The following is an 18,463-nucleotide window of genomic DNA, read 5'->3' as shown; positions in this document are numbered from 1 at the left end:
GACACTACACAGAAGCAGATAAACACTTTTCACAGTGTTACTAAATACTGGTAACTACTTATTCAGTGTAACATTATTAGTGACTGTACCTTTCACTTCCATTTCAATCTCTTCCTCTAGCTTCTCATGAATAATTTTTTCAGGAGCTAGGAAAAAAAAAAATACATTTTTTTTTTGAGCTAAAATTGCTGAATGTACCAGCCAACATTTTAGGAAGTAAAAACATTCACTCTCTCTTGCAAAGATACAGAAATTCACACATAAATACACATAAATGCATGCCAAACCACTCAAATATTTGATAAACTTTGAAAACAGAGTAATTGAATGCTTTCAAACTTGTTTGCAATGTATACTTTTCTACAAGATTTGCTTGTTTTTTGGAAGGGTGGGAGAAGGTTTCTAATATAACATGCCTTTATCATGCCTTCAATTCCTGAAGAAAACATTCAGCAACCCACAGGCTTATGAGATGTTTCTCGTTCTTTATCATCTCCCAGGGAATGAATGTACTGTAATGCAATGATGTTATGAAAGAGGAATCGATACTTGGAAGGAGCATGCAGTTGCCAACCTGTCACTCTCAGATGGGTGCTGCACTCGGCTTGTCCTGCAGGATTAACTATTCTGCACTTGTATATACCCTTGTGGTTCTGACCAACTTTCAACAATCTTAAACTGCACAGTGGCCCATCATGTTTTAAGGAACACAATGCAGACTCCTCAACTATTAGCTGATTGCACAGCCAGACCACACAAGGTGTAGGCACACCCTTCATTATACAAAAGAGTAAAACATCATCTCCTTCTTTTACAATGGTTTCTGAAGGAAGAGTTTCAAGAAACTTTGGTGCTCTAGCATCAGTTTCTGCAATGTCTTCACATGGCACAACATCAGGATAGTAGACTCTGCTTCTTTGCTTCTCAGCTTCATGTAGTCTTTGGGAGGTAGATACAAATAAGCTTGAGGTTTTCTTGGGTGATTCTTGCTTAACTTCAGATGCTTTAAACTGACAATCTTTGGCTGCTTTAAAGCTTTTAGTATCTGATTCAAGGGTAATTTTTGTTACTGCTTTGGCTTGTGCTTCTTTAGCTAGGTAAGAATAAAGTTAGGAAAAGGATTAGGTCAGACGTTTTGCAGGAATAAAAAGCATCCTTATATTTAGGTGGGGAAGAAAAACAAGCATTAATTAGTACTGAAAAGAATGTCTAACATATTAGTGTCACAAGGCTATTAAATATGACTGATTACACATTTAAGAGCTCTTTTCCTGCTAAGCTGAGGTCCCAGTTGAGTCTATGTGACTTTCATGGGACCAAGATTGGGTCCATAAGGCCTAATACACACCTATCTTCACTTTTTTAGAGCTTCAATGTAGCAGCAGATGTAGCTGCAGAAAAGTAGCAGCAGAAAATTATGTAAACTACTACGCACAGTTCAGCAATGATTAAAGAAATGTCAGTATGTAAGAGCCAAATCAATGTTACTGCATCAATAATTTCCTCATTATTTTTCTGCTCTTGATTCCTTCAAGCTCAGAAATACTATAACCTGTCTATTGTAGGGATAATACATTTTTGAGTTTTCACTAATAACTCAACTAACACTTTAATATGCTGATGTCAGGAAGAAGTGAAAGGAGCCTTGGCAAAAATAAATACTTAGATCAGGGCAAGTGAAAGGAAAAAGACAATCCATTAGTGCAGTCATAGAGAACCTGCACCATTAATCCTTTCAAGCAAATTACAATCCTGATTAATGTGAAACAAGTTGGACCCCTACAATCTGAAATGATGGTCAGTAGTTTAATATTGCTTACCTGACATCCCTATCTCCCTTAAACTCCATCTTCAGGAATTCTCAAAATACAGAATTTCCTACCAGCCTGTTCTACCTTACATCTCATTGCACATCATGAAGGATATGAGGAATGAAAAGCCACAGGCTTCTGTTACATACTGGGAAGAAGTGTGAAGTTACAACACTTATGAATAGAGCCATAAATGTATGTGCGTGTGGGAACCCAAAGAATTATTACTAGAGCTTTCTCAATTAAATGCTGATAATTAAAGAAATATTAGTGATCTATAGGCTGTGACAATGAAGTTGCAAAAGGTAAGTCATAATTTTTAAAGTCAGATAACCACCTTTGACTGTTAGTATTGCAGTAGTTGTTGTCCCTCCGTGATTATTATATACAGTACAACTGTACAGTCCTTGATCTGTCAGCTGGGCATTTAAGATCGTGAGCAGTAGGACACTTCCATTTTGTGATATCTTCAGTTTTTCAGACACTTCTATCCTTTCACCTTCATGAGCCCAAAGAAACTCGGAGAAGAATTCATTTTCTAAGGCACATATGAACTGAGCAATGTCACCAGATTTCACGGTTAAGTCTTTGAGTTGCAGAAGAATCTTTGGAGGAACATCTTTCAATTCCTGAGCAGTGGCCATAGAGATTCTGGTGTCCTGAGATGTTTGGGAAAGGATTGTTTTGTGCATAGCTTCTGTTTCTTCAAGTGATGTAGATTCCATGGTCAAACTTTCAGATATGCTTTCATAAACCTGTACACTCAATTCCTGTGATGGTTGTTGCACTGATTTAAATTCTTTTTGAAAAGCTGTAATGTTCTTCTTTGTGAAAGGAGCAACATGATGTTCTGATATAGCCTGCGACCGCATAGACTCTTTTACATCTTTCCCAGAACTTTTCCTATCTAGGGCTTGCACTGTGTAATCAAGTAACAAAAAATAACAATATTAGTATCTAAAGAACTTCTGGGCCATGATGTGAACAAAATCATACAGCACGGAGGATGAAAATGAATGATCTTCACTTGAAAACTCAGCATGCCAGATGTACTATGCTCTTGACAGAAAGAATATCTATTCACAGATGTGAATGACAAATGATGCCTAGTCTAGTCATGCAGTTGATACACAGTTGATGCTTGTTTCTTCTTTCACTTGTGAATTTCAGTATTAGATAACTTAGTATGGAACTTTTAAAGGAGGTATTTTCTTTTTCTTTCTTTCTTTTTTTTTTTCTTTTTACAGGATAATGCAAAATACCTCAGTCAATGCTATAGCCATTACGTAATTCCATTTAAAAAAAATCTGAACCCTTTCAGCAAAATGATTCTATTTCTTGATCTACATCAAGATAGAAATTTGAAAATCTTCAAATATGTTATAGTTTAAACAGAAGAAATAAGAGTGTGTGGGTTACAGGTAGTAGGTACTAATAACATTAGCTGCTAAAGAAAAGTTGTGAAATGAAGAAAGAACGTTAGTAACGGTGTAGAAGTGTGGTATACAACAAACTGATTCTCTCTGAAATAAAAATGGGGCTTTACCTTCTTCAGTCACTGTAAGTGTAGCTGTACAAGTTGTTTCTCCAGCACTATTTCTTGCCTTGCAAGAGTATTGGCCAGAATGCTCTAAGAAAGCATCTACTATTATGAGCATAGCTGCACCTGTAGACTCATCAAAGTGGAAAACTAAGTCTTTTGTTGGTAACATGAGGTGTTGATTATGAAACCACTGGATTTCTGGTTTGGGCATGCCAGAGACTCTAGCTTGAAATCTGACTGTTTCCCCACTGCATACCCTGCAGCTTGAAATAGGCTGGATAAAGGTGGGCCTTTGGCCAATAGATTCCTCCTTAAGTGAAATAGATGAAGAAACATGCCAATGGGACTTTGTTGTAAGTTCTTCAACCCTTTTAAATCCTGAAAAGAAGCATGCCAACTTTTAATTTCTTACTCTATGCTATGTTTTCTCTTTCATTCAAGATTTTTTGTTTTCTAACTTGCAACTTAACAACATCAATTATTCTAGTGCATCATTTAAAAAATCTGTTAAAAAAAAACAAAACAAAACAAAAACAAAAACATAGAAAATGCTTATGGTTAAGTAATATCAAGGACGATATAAAATTTAAATATCAGATTCTCCCAACAATATTTCTGCTCTAAAACTTTGATGAATGTTTTATCAATTTTTATTTCTAGATGATTTTAAGGTCCCTTCCAACCCAAACCATTCTATGTATCAATGTGAACTACATCTTTTCAGCTTCCCAAGGCTGGTACACATCCTTTTCAAAATTTTTGAAGTAATGTATTTTACACAAAATCTCTTCTTAGGTCCTCCTCACAATCAAAAGCAAGAATGTGTAAACAAAGCACTTCCATTAGAGAGAAGATTACTACCATGTTTGGTGCATGCCAGATTACAATACTGGAGAGAAAGAAAAGGTCATGTGAATGGAACATTGCAAAATTGTGAAATACACACAATTTGCATAATGCATATATTGTGGACACTGTAAATGGTAGCAATTAGTTGAGTTAAAAGACAACAGACTGACTCAAATATCATCAGCGTATATTAAGATTAGTATTGGAACATGACCTAAACAAGACGTCTTTAATTGTACACTGTACCTTCTAACTTCAATGTGGCAGTGCTTGTCACTTGGCCTACAGAATTACTAGCCACAAAAGTATAGATTCCTTCATCCTCTGGATAAGCTTCAGCAATCTCCAGCTGGTAAGTGTCTTCAAACTGAGTCATCCTAAAGAAACGTGATGGCTTGATCTCTTTGTCTTTGCTATACCAAGAGACTTTCAGATCTGCTCAACCAACAGAAAGAAAAAAAAATCTGTAAGTTATGATGAGAGTCTTGTAAATAAATACTATTTTTATATTTCTATTTGTAAGAGAAGTCTCAATCTCAAGTATCGGTTTGAATATGCCTTGCATTACACTGATAACATACGATCACTGGAGAACGGCCTATGTGGTTTTTAAGTTTTGATTTCTACTCTGAAAATATTTGTATGGGAAAACTTATTCTAGTGTGGCTATAGTCCTGAATAAAAGTCATTTTTTCTCTTTCCTCTCTTAAAGTATACATTTAAAAATATTTTTCTACTGCTAAAATTAATGAAAGTCACATTTTTTAAAAGGGATTATGCTACAATTGCCTGATTAAACAGGTTATAAATTTTTTTTTTTTTTTTTTTTTTTTTTTTTTTTTACTAAGAAGAATAATATATTGCCTTTTTTATTGCAAATATTGTAAGTTTTACATATCATATCTCTCCAGAAATATCCTGTCTTTGATTCTTTGTAACAGTCCTAAATAAGAAGTGTTACTTCTATAGATTTCATAGACTTGGAAAAGAAAAGGAATGAAACAGACTTTGAAGTTTGCTTCTTTACCTGGCACTATATTACATTATGAATCTTTTTTTTTTTTCTTTTTTTTCTTCCACACAAATAGTGTGATTACTGTCATTAGAAGAAAAAGGCAGTGTTTTCAATAGCCAGCTGCAACATGCACCATTAAACAATGTTTCTTAATAGTGTATTACTTAATTATGTTTTTCATAACACAAGTGAGCAGTATGCAAATCCATTTGGGTATTCAATAAAGGGGAGTTAGATAAAAGGTTCCTTATGCTCTGTGCTACAACTTTCACATAAATATAGTTCTTTCAAAAAAAGTTAAACCAGCATGCTTAGCACAGAGGGCAGATCAGTCTCTTGAATATGTATTTTCTGAGTTTATCATCACTTTTATGGCAGAAACAGATTTTTCCAGCCTTTTTAAAAGGAGAAACAAATCAAAACTAAATTTTGACTTTAAGTGATGGAAATGCAACTTTTATATATTTGCCTGTATATATATATATGTATATATATATATATATATATATATGTATATATACATACACATGTGCTAACAATTTATTGTGGATTTTTATGCAGATATCACTCAAGATTATTTCTTAAGTTGGAATTTTATTTATCTTTAAAATAATAAAATCATTGCAAATTCTTTGGGATTGGAACTAGATCTTATTCTACACTTTGCCATGTGAAAATTTTATTACTAATCATACTCAAGACCATTTGTTGAAGTGAAGGAATGTAGTTTGATTTGTTTTTTAATTATCTTGGAATTATTTAAATTTTAAGATGATATCCTATTTACTTAAAAGTAGAAAACTTATTTAAGGAAAATTCTACATTTAAGAAGACAATGAATAAAGATTTAGAAATCATTTTAAAGCTAGGAAAATAATGCAGTGGCAGTTTAGAGTTTGTAAAAGTACTCAGCAATAATAGGATGATCAAAGTACAATTTTGGTCTGTTTCTTTAGATAATTGATGTGATGCTGTGTGACATCAGAAACTTTGCCATGTTCATGTAACAGGATAATGGCTTTCTCTCTTGATATTCTGTTTAAGAAGTCTGCATGTTATTGCAGTGACAAAGTTTTGCAACTTCAGGTAGCAAACCCCGAAGCAAACAACTTCAGGTAGCAAACAACTTGAAACACCAAAGTTTCCAAGACACATTTATTTTTTTAATCAGATGTGCTAGATATTATTTTTAGAAATACTTATTTTTTTAAGACAGAATATAATTTCCATGCTTGCTACCACCTATGATGTATAACTTGCTTAACAGCTAGTCGTCAATGAGTAACAATTTGCAGTGTGTATTTATCAGACAACTGTACCTCTAGGGAAAGACTGATTTCAGCACATATAGCACAGCATTTCTTCTGAGTTGAAGACAAAAAATTCTGAGATGAAAAGTTGTACAGTACTTCATTAAACCCACCTGTCCCTGTAACTCTGCACTGAAAACGAGCAGATTGTCCCTCAGATGTAACAGCATCACGAAGTGGTATTATGACAGCAGGTGGATACACTGGCACCTCTAGCTCAGGAGAAACAACTTCTGGGACTAAAGGATAAGAAAAAAGAAGCCATTTTTCAAGATGAAGATCAGATACAACTAATTACTGACAATGTCATTTCATAGACATGCTCATTGTGAGCATAGGAAACTCACTTTCCACTGAAAGCGAAGCTGAAGTTGTAGCAACTCCATAGTCATTTTTTGCTTCACAGGTGTACACTGCTGAATCTTCAGGGAAAGTCTCGATCAGCAATAGAGTATATTCTTGCGCATCATGAAGAAATTTGCATTTGAAACCTGGAGAAAGCTGTTGATCATCTTTGTACCAGGAAATTTTTGGCTGGGGTTTGCCTGATATCATAGCACTGAAGCGAGCAGGTTTACCAGACTCCACAGTGGTTGGCTCTAGCTCCTGAATAATCCGGGGTGGCTCTGGAGCTGCAAATTGGGAGGCACGGGGAAGGGGAGGAGAGAGAGGGAGAAAAAGACAGAAAAATCTTATTAATTATATTTACTGGGGCTTCAAAAATATTAGCAAGGAAATCTCCAATTTTAATCTTATTGTTCCCAATCTTGCTTGCTCATGAAAATCTGCCCTTGGTAGAAGCAAGAATGATATAGAAGCAGCTGTCTTAACAGAACTAGCTGCATTAAAGTAAGTGGCTTTTTTTTTTTTTTTTTTTTTTTGGCAAAATGCTTCCAATGATTGCTTGGTTGGTCCCTCTGTCAAGGTGTATTTGTCCATATGAGCAAATTAGTTTTATTTGGACTTCAGACTTTCCTGGTCTAAACAAATACAGAGGGAAAAAGAACTGTCACCGCATTTCAGCAGCTAAACAGCTATTTCAGTAGAGCAAAAAACATCCAGGCACATGAGGATTTTGGCAGCGTTCTGTAGACAAGATTCCCTTTAGATTTATTTTTTATTTCCAAGGTTAGAACTTGAGAAAAGCTATATAAATATCAGAAAAATAAAGGGTAATAAATGCAGTCAAAATGTTGGTTTTGGATATACATACCATTCACATAGAGAATAACAGAACTCCTATTACGTCCTGCAACAAAAGTATATTCTCCAGCATCAGAGTAAGTGGTTTCAAAGATGCTCATTCGATGAACTCTCCGTTCCACCACGTAACTGTATCTTTCCTCATACTGGAAATTGATCTCAATACCATCCTTGTACCACTGTGGTTCAATGTCATCTTCATTAACTTCAAATTCTATTTCAGCTCTTTGTCTCTCAATGACCTAAGAACAAGTATTAGAAATATTACAAATAACATTTGTACTTACAAATGCTCTCACACTTCACTAAACCTTCCTAGAGGAATGCTCTGACCTTACATTTACAGTTTGTCCTCCTAGGACTTTAACAGGTTAGATATTGTTGCTCTTCCTTTGCATGATTATTTGAGTAGAATGATAAAGTTATGAAATATTTATTCTCCTGTGTGTGCTGTACCTGAATGTCTTTACGGATGCTTCTGATACGAATGTCACGACCTTCCACTAGCAAATTGGCACTGGATGTGTTTCCACCTGCTACTACAGTGTATTGACCAGCATCAGACATTCTTGTGGAAGGAATGATGAGACGGTGGACATATCTCTCACGCTGAATTTTCATCCTAATGAAATCAGAAAAAAAAAAAAGTGAACAAGTTATTTCCTGGGAGAAAATATATAACAAAAGGCAATATGGTGTAGAAGCAATCATTTACCTGTCACCAATCTGAAGTTCTTGTCCATCCTTCATCCACTGAACCTGGATGTCAGGTTCTGAAATCTCACATTCAAAAATAGCCCTCTTCTTCTCCACAACCTTAATGTCTTTAATATGCTTCCTAAATTCAATGTGACGAGCTGTGGAAAGGTGGAATAGAATGAGAGCCATACTTCTATTTAACCACTGTAAGTCACTAAATATACAAATCAAGAGAACAAATACCTTCCACATATAAAGTGGCTGACGAAGCTGCTTTTCCAGCAACAAAAGTGTATTCTGCAGCATCACCGAAATGCACGTTCCTTATTGAGAGGGAGTGTGTGAGCTTCTTTGTTCGTATCTGGCATTTGTCAGTTGATTTTATTTCTACCCCATTCTTGAGCCATTTATACGAGATACCTTCATAGTTAACGGTAACTTCAAATGTTATTGTATCTTTCTCTTCAGCATTGATGTCCTTTAGCATGGAGGTAATTAGGATAGCTAAAAGAAAATAAATGAACCTGGTTTAGGGTTTGGGGTTTTGTTTTGTTTTGTTTTAAACACACTTTAACTTAGAGATGTTTAAAATTCTTTTAGACAGATCCTGATTTTTGGAAATATGAAAATGAAAACCTGTGTCTCTGTGTCCAGAATCAATACTACAGTTAAATTTCCTAAAACTTCTGTATGACATAGGAATCCCAAATCTGTCTCCTATAGTGACCTGGTGCTTAGGGATGTTGGTATAAACAGAAGGATCAAGGACCTGACTTTCAAGCGCACAGCTTCTGTATCTCTTTTTAAAATGTGACTTATGTAGCACACAGTTATTTGAAAATATCTCCACAAGACTGCTGTTTTTGTCTGAATTGTACCAAGTATCTGTATTAAAATAAATTCTATTATTGCTAACTGTAAAATATTCTGGTTAACTTAATATTTACATACGTTTTACGGTCAGCGTTGCACTGACTCTGTCATTTCCACAGACAAATGTGTATTCTGCAGAATCTTCACTGCTTGTGTTCATGATGTTCAGCTGATGGAGTTTCCCCTGGACCACTATTTTGAACTTTTCGCTCATTTCAATCTCCACACCATTTTTCAACCAGACAGCAGGTACATTGAAATGAGAAACTTCACATTGAAAAGAGGCAGTTTTGGTCTCAGGGATTTCAATATTTTTCATAGTCTTTGTGATGTGTATAGCTGTGAGTTAAAAAAAAAGAAAAAAAGATAAATTTAAGTGAGTATGTGTGCAAGACAGCAAAAAACAAGAGTAAAGACTATGAAGTGTGAGATCAAGTTGTTCTATATGAGTTGGCATAGCAACTCATATAATTACTTTCTCACAAACTTAAAATACTTACTTTCCACAAACAGTTTAGCTTTACACTCAAGTTGTCCGACAAGAGCTGTATATTCTCCAGCATCATCAGGAGATATGTTATGCAGCATCAGCTTGTGAACTTTCCTTTGAGAGATCATCTTGTATTTATCACTTTGTTTAAGCTCAACATTTTTGTGGAACCACCGAACTGGTACAGTATCATGGGATACACTTAGTTCAAAGGAGACAACAGCATTTTCCAAAGCAGTCACATCCTTTGGTTTTTTGATGATCTTGACAGCTTAAGGAAGAAAGTTAGCAAGATTCATCAATGTGCTTGAATTGTATTTCAAACCACACATTAAAGGAAATTTTCAAAATAGATTGACTTACTTTCCACGTGAAGTCTGGCATTTGCTCCTATTTTTCCAAGCTTAAAGCTATAAACAGACTCATCAGTGACAACACAGTGTTTGATTTTCAGTGTGTGAACAGTTCCTTTCACTGAAATTTCGTATTTGTCATTTGATTCAAGTTCAACACCGTTTTTAATCCACAGAGCTCCTTTCACATCAGGGTGAGTCAGTTCCACACTGAAAACTGCCTCTTGTGTTTCTGTCACAGTCAAGTTCTTTAGAGTTTTCTTTATCTTAACAGCTGGGAAGAAAATAAAATATTGATAAAAGAGACCAAAATTTAAAATTGTAGTAAATATAATAATAAAATGGAATTATGGCACTTCATTTTAAAATCTATTATGTATATATTAATTTATATAGTTTCCACCAAAGCAATGTGCTTGGAACACAAAAAAAGAACAGTTACTTGTACTATACATGAGAAACAAATTTTATTTATCTGATATGTTTACTACACAACTAGCAATTATTTCTATCTGCCAGTACCACAAATAAAATGTTTTTATTAAAATATGCTAAATTCCAAATATGGACAATCTGAAATACAGAAAATTTCACTACCTCACAAAGCATGTCGTAATACAAAATTATTTTCAAAATATGAAATAAAATATGTTTGTATCTCAGGACCTGATCTAAGACACAGTGAGTGATGTTAGACTGTCTTAAAGGCATCAGATAGTTTTACAAATAAAACCACTAAATACTGACCTTCAACTTTGAGTTTAGCAGACGTCTTTGAACTTGCTATTTCATAGCTATATTCACCCATATCATCTAGTTTTGTGGCAGGGATATTAAGCCTCCTCTTTATACCATCAGATTCAGCACGGTACTGATCTGTCATAGGTAATGGTTTACCATTTTTTAGCCACTGGCCATCTGATTCAGGATTTGCTACCTCACATTCAAAAATAGCTCTCTGGGACTCAGCCACTGTCAAGTCAGTGAGAGGTTTTGAAATGGCACCACCTGTTGGAAAGCAAAAGCACGTTTGTTGCTGTTGCACATCTGTTCAACTTGCCCCTATAAGGAAATGCAACCACATGAAAAGCAGGTGCTGAATAAAATTCTCTGCCCTAGTTTTCAGCTTGCCCTTAGTCATTCTGAGTTCTGTGAAAAATCAAGAATAGAATCTGACCTGAACATCATAAAAAATGTTTCTTACTTCTATTCTAGTTATTCTAATTTATTATTTTTGCTATCTACACAGGCACAACAAACATTTAAGAAAAAAAAAAAAAAAAAAAAAAACACAACAAACTTCTTTCTTACATTAATTTTATCAAAAGCATACTATAGTGTTTGTTACTATGACTCTAGTTTAGCAAAATGTATAAGCACTTATTTAAAAGCTCTGTTGAATTCATATTTTATGGATTAGAAAATATAAGGGGAAGATCAAGGAAAACATAGAATAAAAGATAAAATAAAGGCAAAGAAAGTATAGAAACAACACAATTGCTACATGTACAAACTACAGTACACTGAGCATTGTTTCTAAATCACAGTAAAATAATCTTGGACTTAAAGCCTACTAACCTGCTACTATCAGCTTTCCAGATGTTTTCTTCTCTCCAGCATAGAATACATATTCTCCTTCATCATCTTTCATCATTTTCACCACTGTCAGTTTGTATATTTTGCCATGTGCTTCAACTTTATATTTAGGACCTGCCTTAATCTCTTGCCCTTTGAAATGCCAAATTACATCAATCCCTGAATGGGAAAGCTCAACCTCGAAAGATACGTTCTGTGTTTCAGTGCAGGTGATGTCACGAAGACCTCTGATAATCTGAATTTCTACAGAAAAGAGCACATTACAAATATATTAGTTGCTTCCACTACTTTGTATTTAAAGAAATTATTTCAAAAATAACTGCACCATAAACAAAACCTACTTTCAACAGTGACATTGCAACTTGTTTCAACTTTGCCAACCATCAACTTGTAATGCCCTTCATCTGATGCATGGGTTCTGGTAACCACTAGCCTCTGTTTAGTGCCTTTACACACGGCTTGTACACGTTCATCAGGCTTTATCTGATGATCATTTAGGTACCATTTGGATGAAGATACATCAGGTGCTGAAACTTTGCATTCAAGGACAGCTTTTGTTCCTTCAACTACATGAACATCTTTGAGGGGCACTATTATTTCCACACCTGCCAAGTCACAAACATAAACATCATGAAAAAGCTATACTTTTAAAGAGTTATCATAAAGAACCCAAAAAATCAAGCACAAAATGACTTACTGTACACAGTGACCTGTCCAGTGGTGGATAGACCAAGACCAGGAACACTGAAAGAGTAAGTTCCACTATCTTCCTTTGTTGCATCTTCTATCAATAACATGTGTGACTGTTTATCCAACACAATATGAATGCGATCACTTGATTGAATTTCATGTCCATCTTTCATCCAGACACCTTCCGCATTTTCTAGAGAGACTTTTACTTCAAGTTGCACAATATCTCCCTCACATACTTTTTGATCAGTAAGTCCTTGAAGAATAATCATGGGACGAGCTATGGAATGAAATGATTAATTAATCCTCAAAACAGATAAGCAGAATATTGAATATTAAGAGAGTGTGAGATATAACAATACATAATATAAAATATATTAATATAGATGATATAAATATTAGAAATACTTACGCTTCATCTTTAGCTTGCAGTGAGTTCTTTTCCCATCAACGACAAAGCTATACTCTCCCTGATCGTCTTTATTAACATCTTTAATAGTGAGGATTTGACGACCACGGCGGGATGCAATCACATATTTATGATTAGAAGTGAGTTCAATATCACCATGATACCATTTTCCCTCAACATCTTCTGGGGAAACCTCACATTCAAGTTCACCTGAGAAGGATTCTGGGACTTCAACATCTTCAAGTTCTTTAATAAACTCAACCACAGCACCTACAGGTAAAAACAATTACATTCCTGAATGAGGTTGATTAAACACCCATGATGAAACCATTTCTTATGAAACCGAGCCTAAGGAAATATATACACAAAAATATATGCAAAATGTAACCACTTTACATAAATATGTAAACTTGAACTTTCATACCGGATTTCTAAACTATGAAAGTAGCTTGAACACTTCTTCGTGCATCAGACAGTAGTCTAAATGGTTTTATTTCTTCCTGAAGCAAATTTCACTTTAAAAGTACTCCATGGTATGGAGCTGTGTGCTTCTTACCTTCAACATTAAGCTTAGCAGTAGTTTTTACAGATTCATCTTCTACCAGTGCACAGCTGTAGTCATCAGCATCAGACATTTCAATAGCTAGTACAGAAAGAAAGTGAGCCTTTCTGTCTGAGTGCATCCTATATTTGTCTCCAGAATGAATCTCAATTCCATCCTTAAACCATTTCACTTTGACAAAGGGTTCTGATGTCTCACATTCAAATGTTGCCATGGAGTCCCTCTCTTTAGCAACAATATCTTGTAACTTCTGGGTGAAGCTTATTAACTGTTTGGCTGCAAAACAATATGCAATGAATCAACAGTGCACTGGCCATATACACTTAAATATAATAGGCACTACGAGAGGCAGCAGAATAAAAGTAAGAGATTTAAAATTACCTTGTACTAACAGGAAAGCGTGGCTAGAAGTTTCGCCAGCTATATTGACTGCTTTCACCATGATGCTGGCAGAATCATCAGAAGTCACATCTCTGATGACCAGTTCACAAACATTATCTTCAGGCCAGTACCAATACACACGATCAGTCCTTTCAATCTGCACACCATTTTTGAACCACTGGCACTCAGGGTCTGGTTTCCCCACCACTCTCACACGGAAGTGGGCATCTGACCCCTGGGCTACAGTCTGGCTTTGAATTCGTTCAAATATTTTGGGAGCCTCCATGCTTGGACTAAGCTCAACCTTCTCTGGTTTGAATGTTGGAATGGTGACTTTGCCTTCAGGAGGAAGTGCTTTTTTCTCTTCCTCCGGGATCTCTTTGGTCCAGTGAAGAAGTTCTTCTTTTGTCTTTTTTAACATTTCCTCATATGATTCATCTTTTTTGCGAGACTTAAGTTCCACAGCAGTAATGGCTTCGTAATAGCCCTCTTCTGTCCTTCTCTTGAATTTACTGCGCAGCTCCTCAGATTCCTCTGAAAGTTTCTCATGAGTGATTCTTTCAGCCCTTTTAAGCTTCACCACCTCTTTGGTTGTTGTCTCTGCAGGTTTGTCTACCTTCTGTACCTCAAATAGAAGTTTTCCAGGCTCTGTCACTACAGGTTCATGTTTGGGTTCAGGAGCCCGACGAAGAACTGATCTAAAGTCTTCCCTCTGCTGGATCTCAACTCTCACCTTATGCTCAATAAAGCCTTCTGGATTCTCTGCAGTGACTTTCACCTCTCCTGTGTCATATGATTTACAGTCTACAATATCCAGGTAGTAAATCCCATCATAACGGAGTCTAAACCTTTTGCTCTTACGAATGAGCTGTCCATTGAGGTACCAGTTGACCTTGGGTAGAGGATAACCAGTCACACGGCAGCGGAATCGAGCTGTTTCACCTTCCAGGACCCTTGCAGGCTCAGGAACCAAAACAAGTTCTGGTTTTTGTTTTTCCTTTTGATCCACTGCAACTGTAGGAAGAGCACCTTCATGTGCCATTCTTTCTAACTCTTCAATTCGCTGCAGTCCTCTTCTGCCTTCTGGCAATTGGGATTCTTCCACAAGGCTTTTCTCGTCCTTCACAATAAGGGTAGCAGATGTATGGTCTGTACCATATTTGTTAGTTGCCCTGCAAGTGATCACACCACTATCTCTAGAATAGGCTACTCCATAGTCCAGGCTACAGTACCCAAACTCATTGATCATGCGAAGCCTGTTAGCTGCTTCCAAGGGTTTGCCATCATGCAACCATTCCACCACCATGGTTGGATCACCAATTGGTGTAAGCCTGCACTCAAAGTGTGCTGGTCCAAATTGCTTGAGTCTTAATGATGTGAGCTTCTTCTTAAAAAAAGGTTTTTGTTGTTTTTCTTTGTCATAAAGATCTCCCTCCTCCCATTGCTCTTGACCATAACGCAAATGGAGAGGTTCTAACTCTGGTGCAGCAATTTCCTTGGCTTTGTAAGTCCCTTTTGGAATGATTAACCTCCTTTCTGGTTCTGGTTCGGCATGTTCAACTTCAACATTTACTTTGCACCGAGTAGTGTCCCGCCCAGCTTTATTGATAGCAGTAGCTGTATACCATGCAGCATCTTGCCTGGCAGTAGATTCAATTTTAAGGGCAGCGGCCCCTTTTGTTCCTTCAATCCTGAAATATAAAAACAATTTGTAAAAAAAAGTTTTAGCACTTCATTGTTATCCATTTTTGCACTTTCTTGTTACTCATTTTTGTACTCCTCCAAAATGAGATCAAAGCCTCCAAAGGAAATTCACTGGAGCAATTAGACATGCTGCTTACATTTATTCATGTTTATGAATGCAATGCATACAAATCAAGCAGACAATGAAGCCTTTAACTCAATGTCAGTTTTGCCTGCAGAGTACTGAGAAATCAGTGCTTTACAAGACTGTGATTATTAACTCCTTTACTATTACAAACAAAACCAACCAACCAACAAACAAATAAAAACCACAACTGCTTACTTTATTTTGGGATATTTATGAGGTACAATGATGTCACTGTTCTTCAGCCAAACAATGTCAGGATTAGGGTTACCAGTAGCTTTCACAGCCATCTCCAGTCTAGAGCCCTCTTTTACACTAACATTTTTCAGCCTTTCCACAAAGTGTGGTCTGACTAGATCTTCCTTAGCTGAAAGAGCAAGGGAAGGTTACCACAAGAGGAATTGATATAACTACATTTTTTAATAGAAAACATTGCCCAGCCACCTAAAAATAGCATGCACAATAGATACCTTCCACAGTCAACGTCATTGATACTGAAGCTTTGCCTGCCCTGTTCTGAGCAATTACAGCCCATTCACCAGAGTCTTCGGGCATAGCAGGAACAATGATCAATGACTGGGTGCCATCTTCTTTTATCACTATTTTGTGGGTGTAATCATTAACCACTTGTTGACCTGCAGAAATAAATGAACAAAAAAGAATGCACTCAGAATGTGTCCAAACAAGATGTAAAAGATTATTTTTTTAATTATTCTTTGAAGAAAATGAAACTGATGTACCATTATGGAACCAGTATGTCTCCGGCATAGGTCTGCCAACAACTTTTAAGTCAAATCTTGCTGTCTGCCCCTGTGAACATTTGAACGATGTAGGTTTCAGCACAAAAACTGGCTTATATAGTCTCTCTAATTGTCCTTCATCAGTTTCTTCTAATCTGCGGGCAGGAGAACGAGAAGGAGAGCTGCGGGCAGGAGAACGAGAAGGAGAGCGTGGAGAAATAGATCTGGAAGGATAAGAAAAGATATGGCAATGTCATGCAGCTGTGGGCTGACGTGATAATCAAAGCTCAAATTTTGCCTTTAACAAGATATTTTTTAAAGAGTTTAAATTTATCTATGTGAGAAATTGTGTAGTCAGTTTTCTTTCTTTTTGACAGCAATTTGTATTGACAAATCATATTAGGATACACCACAGTCAGTGAAATTTATTTTTTTCAGACACTGTACAGACACAAATGTAATCCAGTGTATGCTTTTTGCATGCGTGTGCATATATGTATATTTACATAGAATATGGCAACATTGAATATTTTTCTGTTATAGAAATACAGCTGTTTCAAGAGTAGAAATAAGAGTTGCATACAGTACTAAACTTCCAAATAATTTTTTTTTATTTAATTTTATTTATTTATTTATTTATTTTTGGTGAAACATAACCACTTTAAGAAAGATATGGCTATTGACGTTGTACATCTGACACTGTGGCTGGATATGCATGTGAAAGATAGTACTCCGAGAAATGCGGTGCTGACTAAAAAGGCAAATCAGACATTAAGTTGGCACATAAATTAGTGCAAGCCATGGAAACAGCATTAAGAACTTCTTCAGAAGCATGAAAGCTTTGATAACATAAGTGGTTTAGCCTCTGTATAATGAGGTTTTGGACAGTCTATTGCAGAGGAGTGAAGTCTCAAGAAACGTGTATTAGTGTGTACCTACCTATATCTTCTCATAATTTCTGGTCCTGGCATATAACCTGGAGTTGCCGTGGGTGCAACTGGCTCAACATAGAGCTTTGCTGAGCAAATGGCATTTCCTTTCATATTACTGGCAAAGACAGTATAAATTCCTTCATCTTCAGGTAAAACAACAGGCAAACGCAGACTGGCACTGCCATCTTGCAGAACTTCCATGTGGTAGCGCTCTCCGTGCCTTATGCGCCTACCATCTTTGTACCATGCAATCTGCATGGAAAGAAACAGGAATGCTAAGTGAACCCTGCTAAAGACAAATATCCAGTAATGGCCTGTACATACAACAGTTACAACTTTCTATTTTTCAGCTGATGCATTGTTGCTCTAGAGGTATTAACATTTTCTTAGTTTAAGTAAAAAATGTTAGACTAAAGTAATATGTTTCCACAGTAGCCTGAAACATAAATTTTGATATTCTTGAGCTAGAAACAGACAAAGTTTTTTAAGTCTTTTTTTTTTTTTTTTTTTTTTTGAGGGAGAGCAAAGTGACCTAGACCAGACTTGTTGCTGTGCTCCCCACTTGTGAGTGCTAACTCATAGAAACTCAGAAACAAGACCTACTTAACATTTAAACCTAACCTACCTTTGAAATAGCTAACCAATCTAACACTCCTGTATTAAGGGACAAATGAAAAATTCAGCCTGATATCAAAACAAAAGATGGCATTTCTTTTGAGATTTGCCATTTTCTGTGTAGAATGTAGAATTTATGACAGTGAGATGGTTAAGGGTGTTTTCAAGTAGAGCACCAGAGGTTTGTTTTAAATACAAAAATGTCATACAGGTTTGGAGTACCTTTGGCAATGGATATCCAGTTGTCTTGCAGTGGAAAGTAACTCCTGTGCCTTCAAAGGTTCTGTAATTCTTTAATCTTAAATCAAATCCTGCCTCAATAGCTTCAGATTCAGAAATATCAACCATCATCTCCTCTCCATCTTCCTCGAGGAGTTCATCTAAGGTGGTCTTAATAATTCTGAGTTCAATTTCCTTGATAAGTCTTTCTTCAAAAGAAGAAATATGGAATTCCTGTACAGAAAAGCAAGACCGTTAGTTCCATATATCAGGTAATGACCTTGAGAAGAAATGACTTGTACTGGTAAAATTAAAAAAGATTTTAAACAGTTTCTTTCATCAGGA

General features: G+C 36.0%; 1 protein-coding gene across 50 annotated transcripts in view; it reads right to left on the bottom strand.

The window, feature by feature from the left end:
* The window catches only part of LOC311210842 (titin-like), a 243,002-nt gene that overhangs the window by 203,223 nt on the left and 21,316 nt on the right, over positions 1 to 18,463 (bottom strand). For all 50 annotated transcript variants that reach the window (XM_084289064.1, XM_084289078.1, XM_084289067.1 and 47 more), the window contains 23 exons: positions 18,122 to 18,352; positions 17,292 to 17,536; positions 16,353 to 16,576; positions 16,083 to 16,247; positions 15,811 to 15,979; positions 13,785 to 15,475; positions 13,398 to 13,679; positions 12,845 to 13,111; positions 12,440 to 12,712; positions 12,084 to 12,347; positions 11,725 to 11,985; positions 10,894 to 11,154; positions 10,157 to 10,420; positions 9,804 to 10,064; positions 9,382 to 9,642; positions 8,674 to 8,934; positions 8,447 to 8,588; positions 8,188 to 8,353; positions 7,742 to 7,973; positions 6,876 to 7,160; positions 6,642 to 6,767; positions 4,450 to 4,638; positions 90 to 146 (listed from right to left, as the gene is read on the bottom strand). In XM_084289064.1, the coding sequence (XP_084145190.1) occupies positions 90 to 146; positions 4,450 to 4,638; positions 6,642 to 6,767; positions 6,876 to 7,160; positions 7,742 to 7,973; positions 8,188 to 8,353; positions 8,447 to 8,588; positions 8,674 to 8,934; positions 9,382 to 9,642; positions 9,804 to 10,064; positions 10,157 to 10,420; positions 10,894 to 11,154; positions 11,725 to 11,985; positions 12,084 to 12,347; positions 12,440 to 12,712; positions 12,845 to 13,111; positions 13,398 to 13,679; positions 13,785 to 15,475; positions 15,811 to 15,979; positions 16,083 to 16,247; positions 16,353 to 16,576; positions 17,292 to 17,536; positions 18,122 to 18,352 (6,577 nt within the window). The remainder of the gene's footprint in view (positions 1 to 89; positions 147 to 4,449; positions 4,639 to 6,641; positions 6,768 to 6,875; positions 7,161 to 7,741; positions 7,974 to 8,187; positions 8,354 to 8,446; positions 8,589 to 8,673; positions 8,935 to 9,381; positions 9,643 to 9,803; positions 10,065 to 10,156; positions 10,421 to 10,893; positions 11,155 to 11,724; positions 11,986 to 12,083; positions 12,348 to 12,439; positions 12,713 to 12,844; positions 13,112 to 13,397; positions 13,680 to 13,784; positions 15,476 to 15,810; positions 15,980 to 16,082; positions 16,248 to 16,352; positions 16,577 to 17,291; positions 17,537 to 18,121; positions 18,353 to 18,463) is intronic.

Source organism: Netta rufina, assembly GCF_964035555.1.
Source record: "Netta rufina genome assembly, chromosome: 6".
In the NCBI taxonomy this organism is placed as follows: domain Eukaryota; kingdom Metazoa; phylum Chordata; class Aves; order Anseriformes; family Anatidae; genus Netta; species Netta rufina.
Note: the sequence above shows the minus strand (reverse complement) of the source record. Positions and strands in the feature narration are given on the sequence as shown.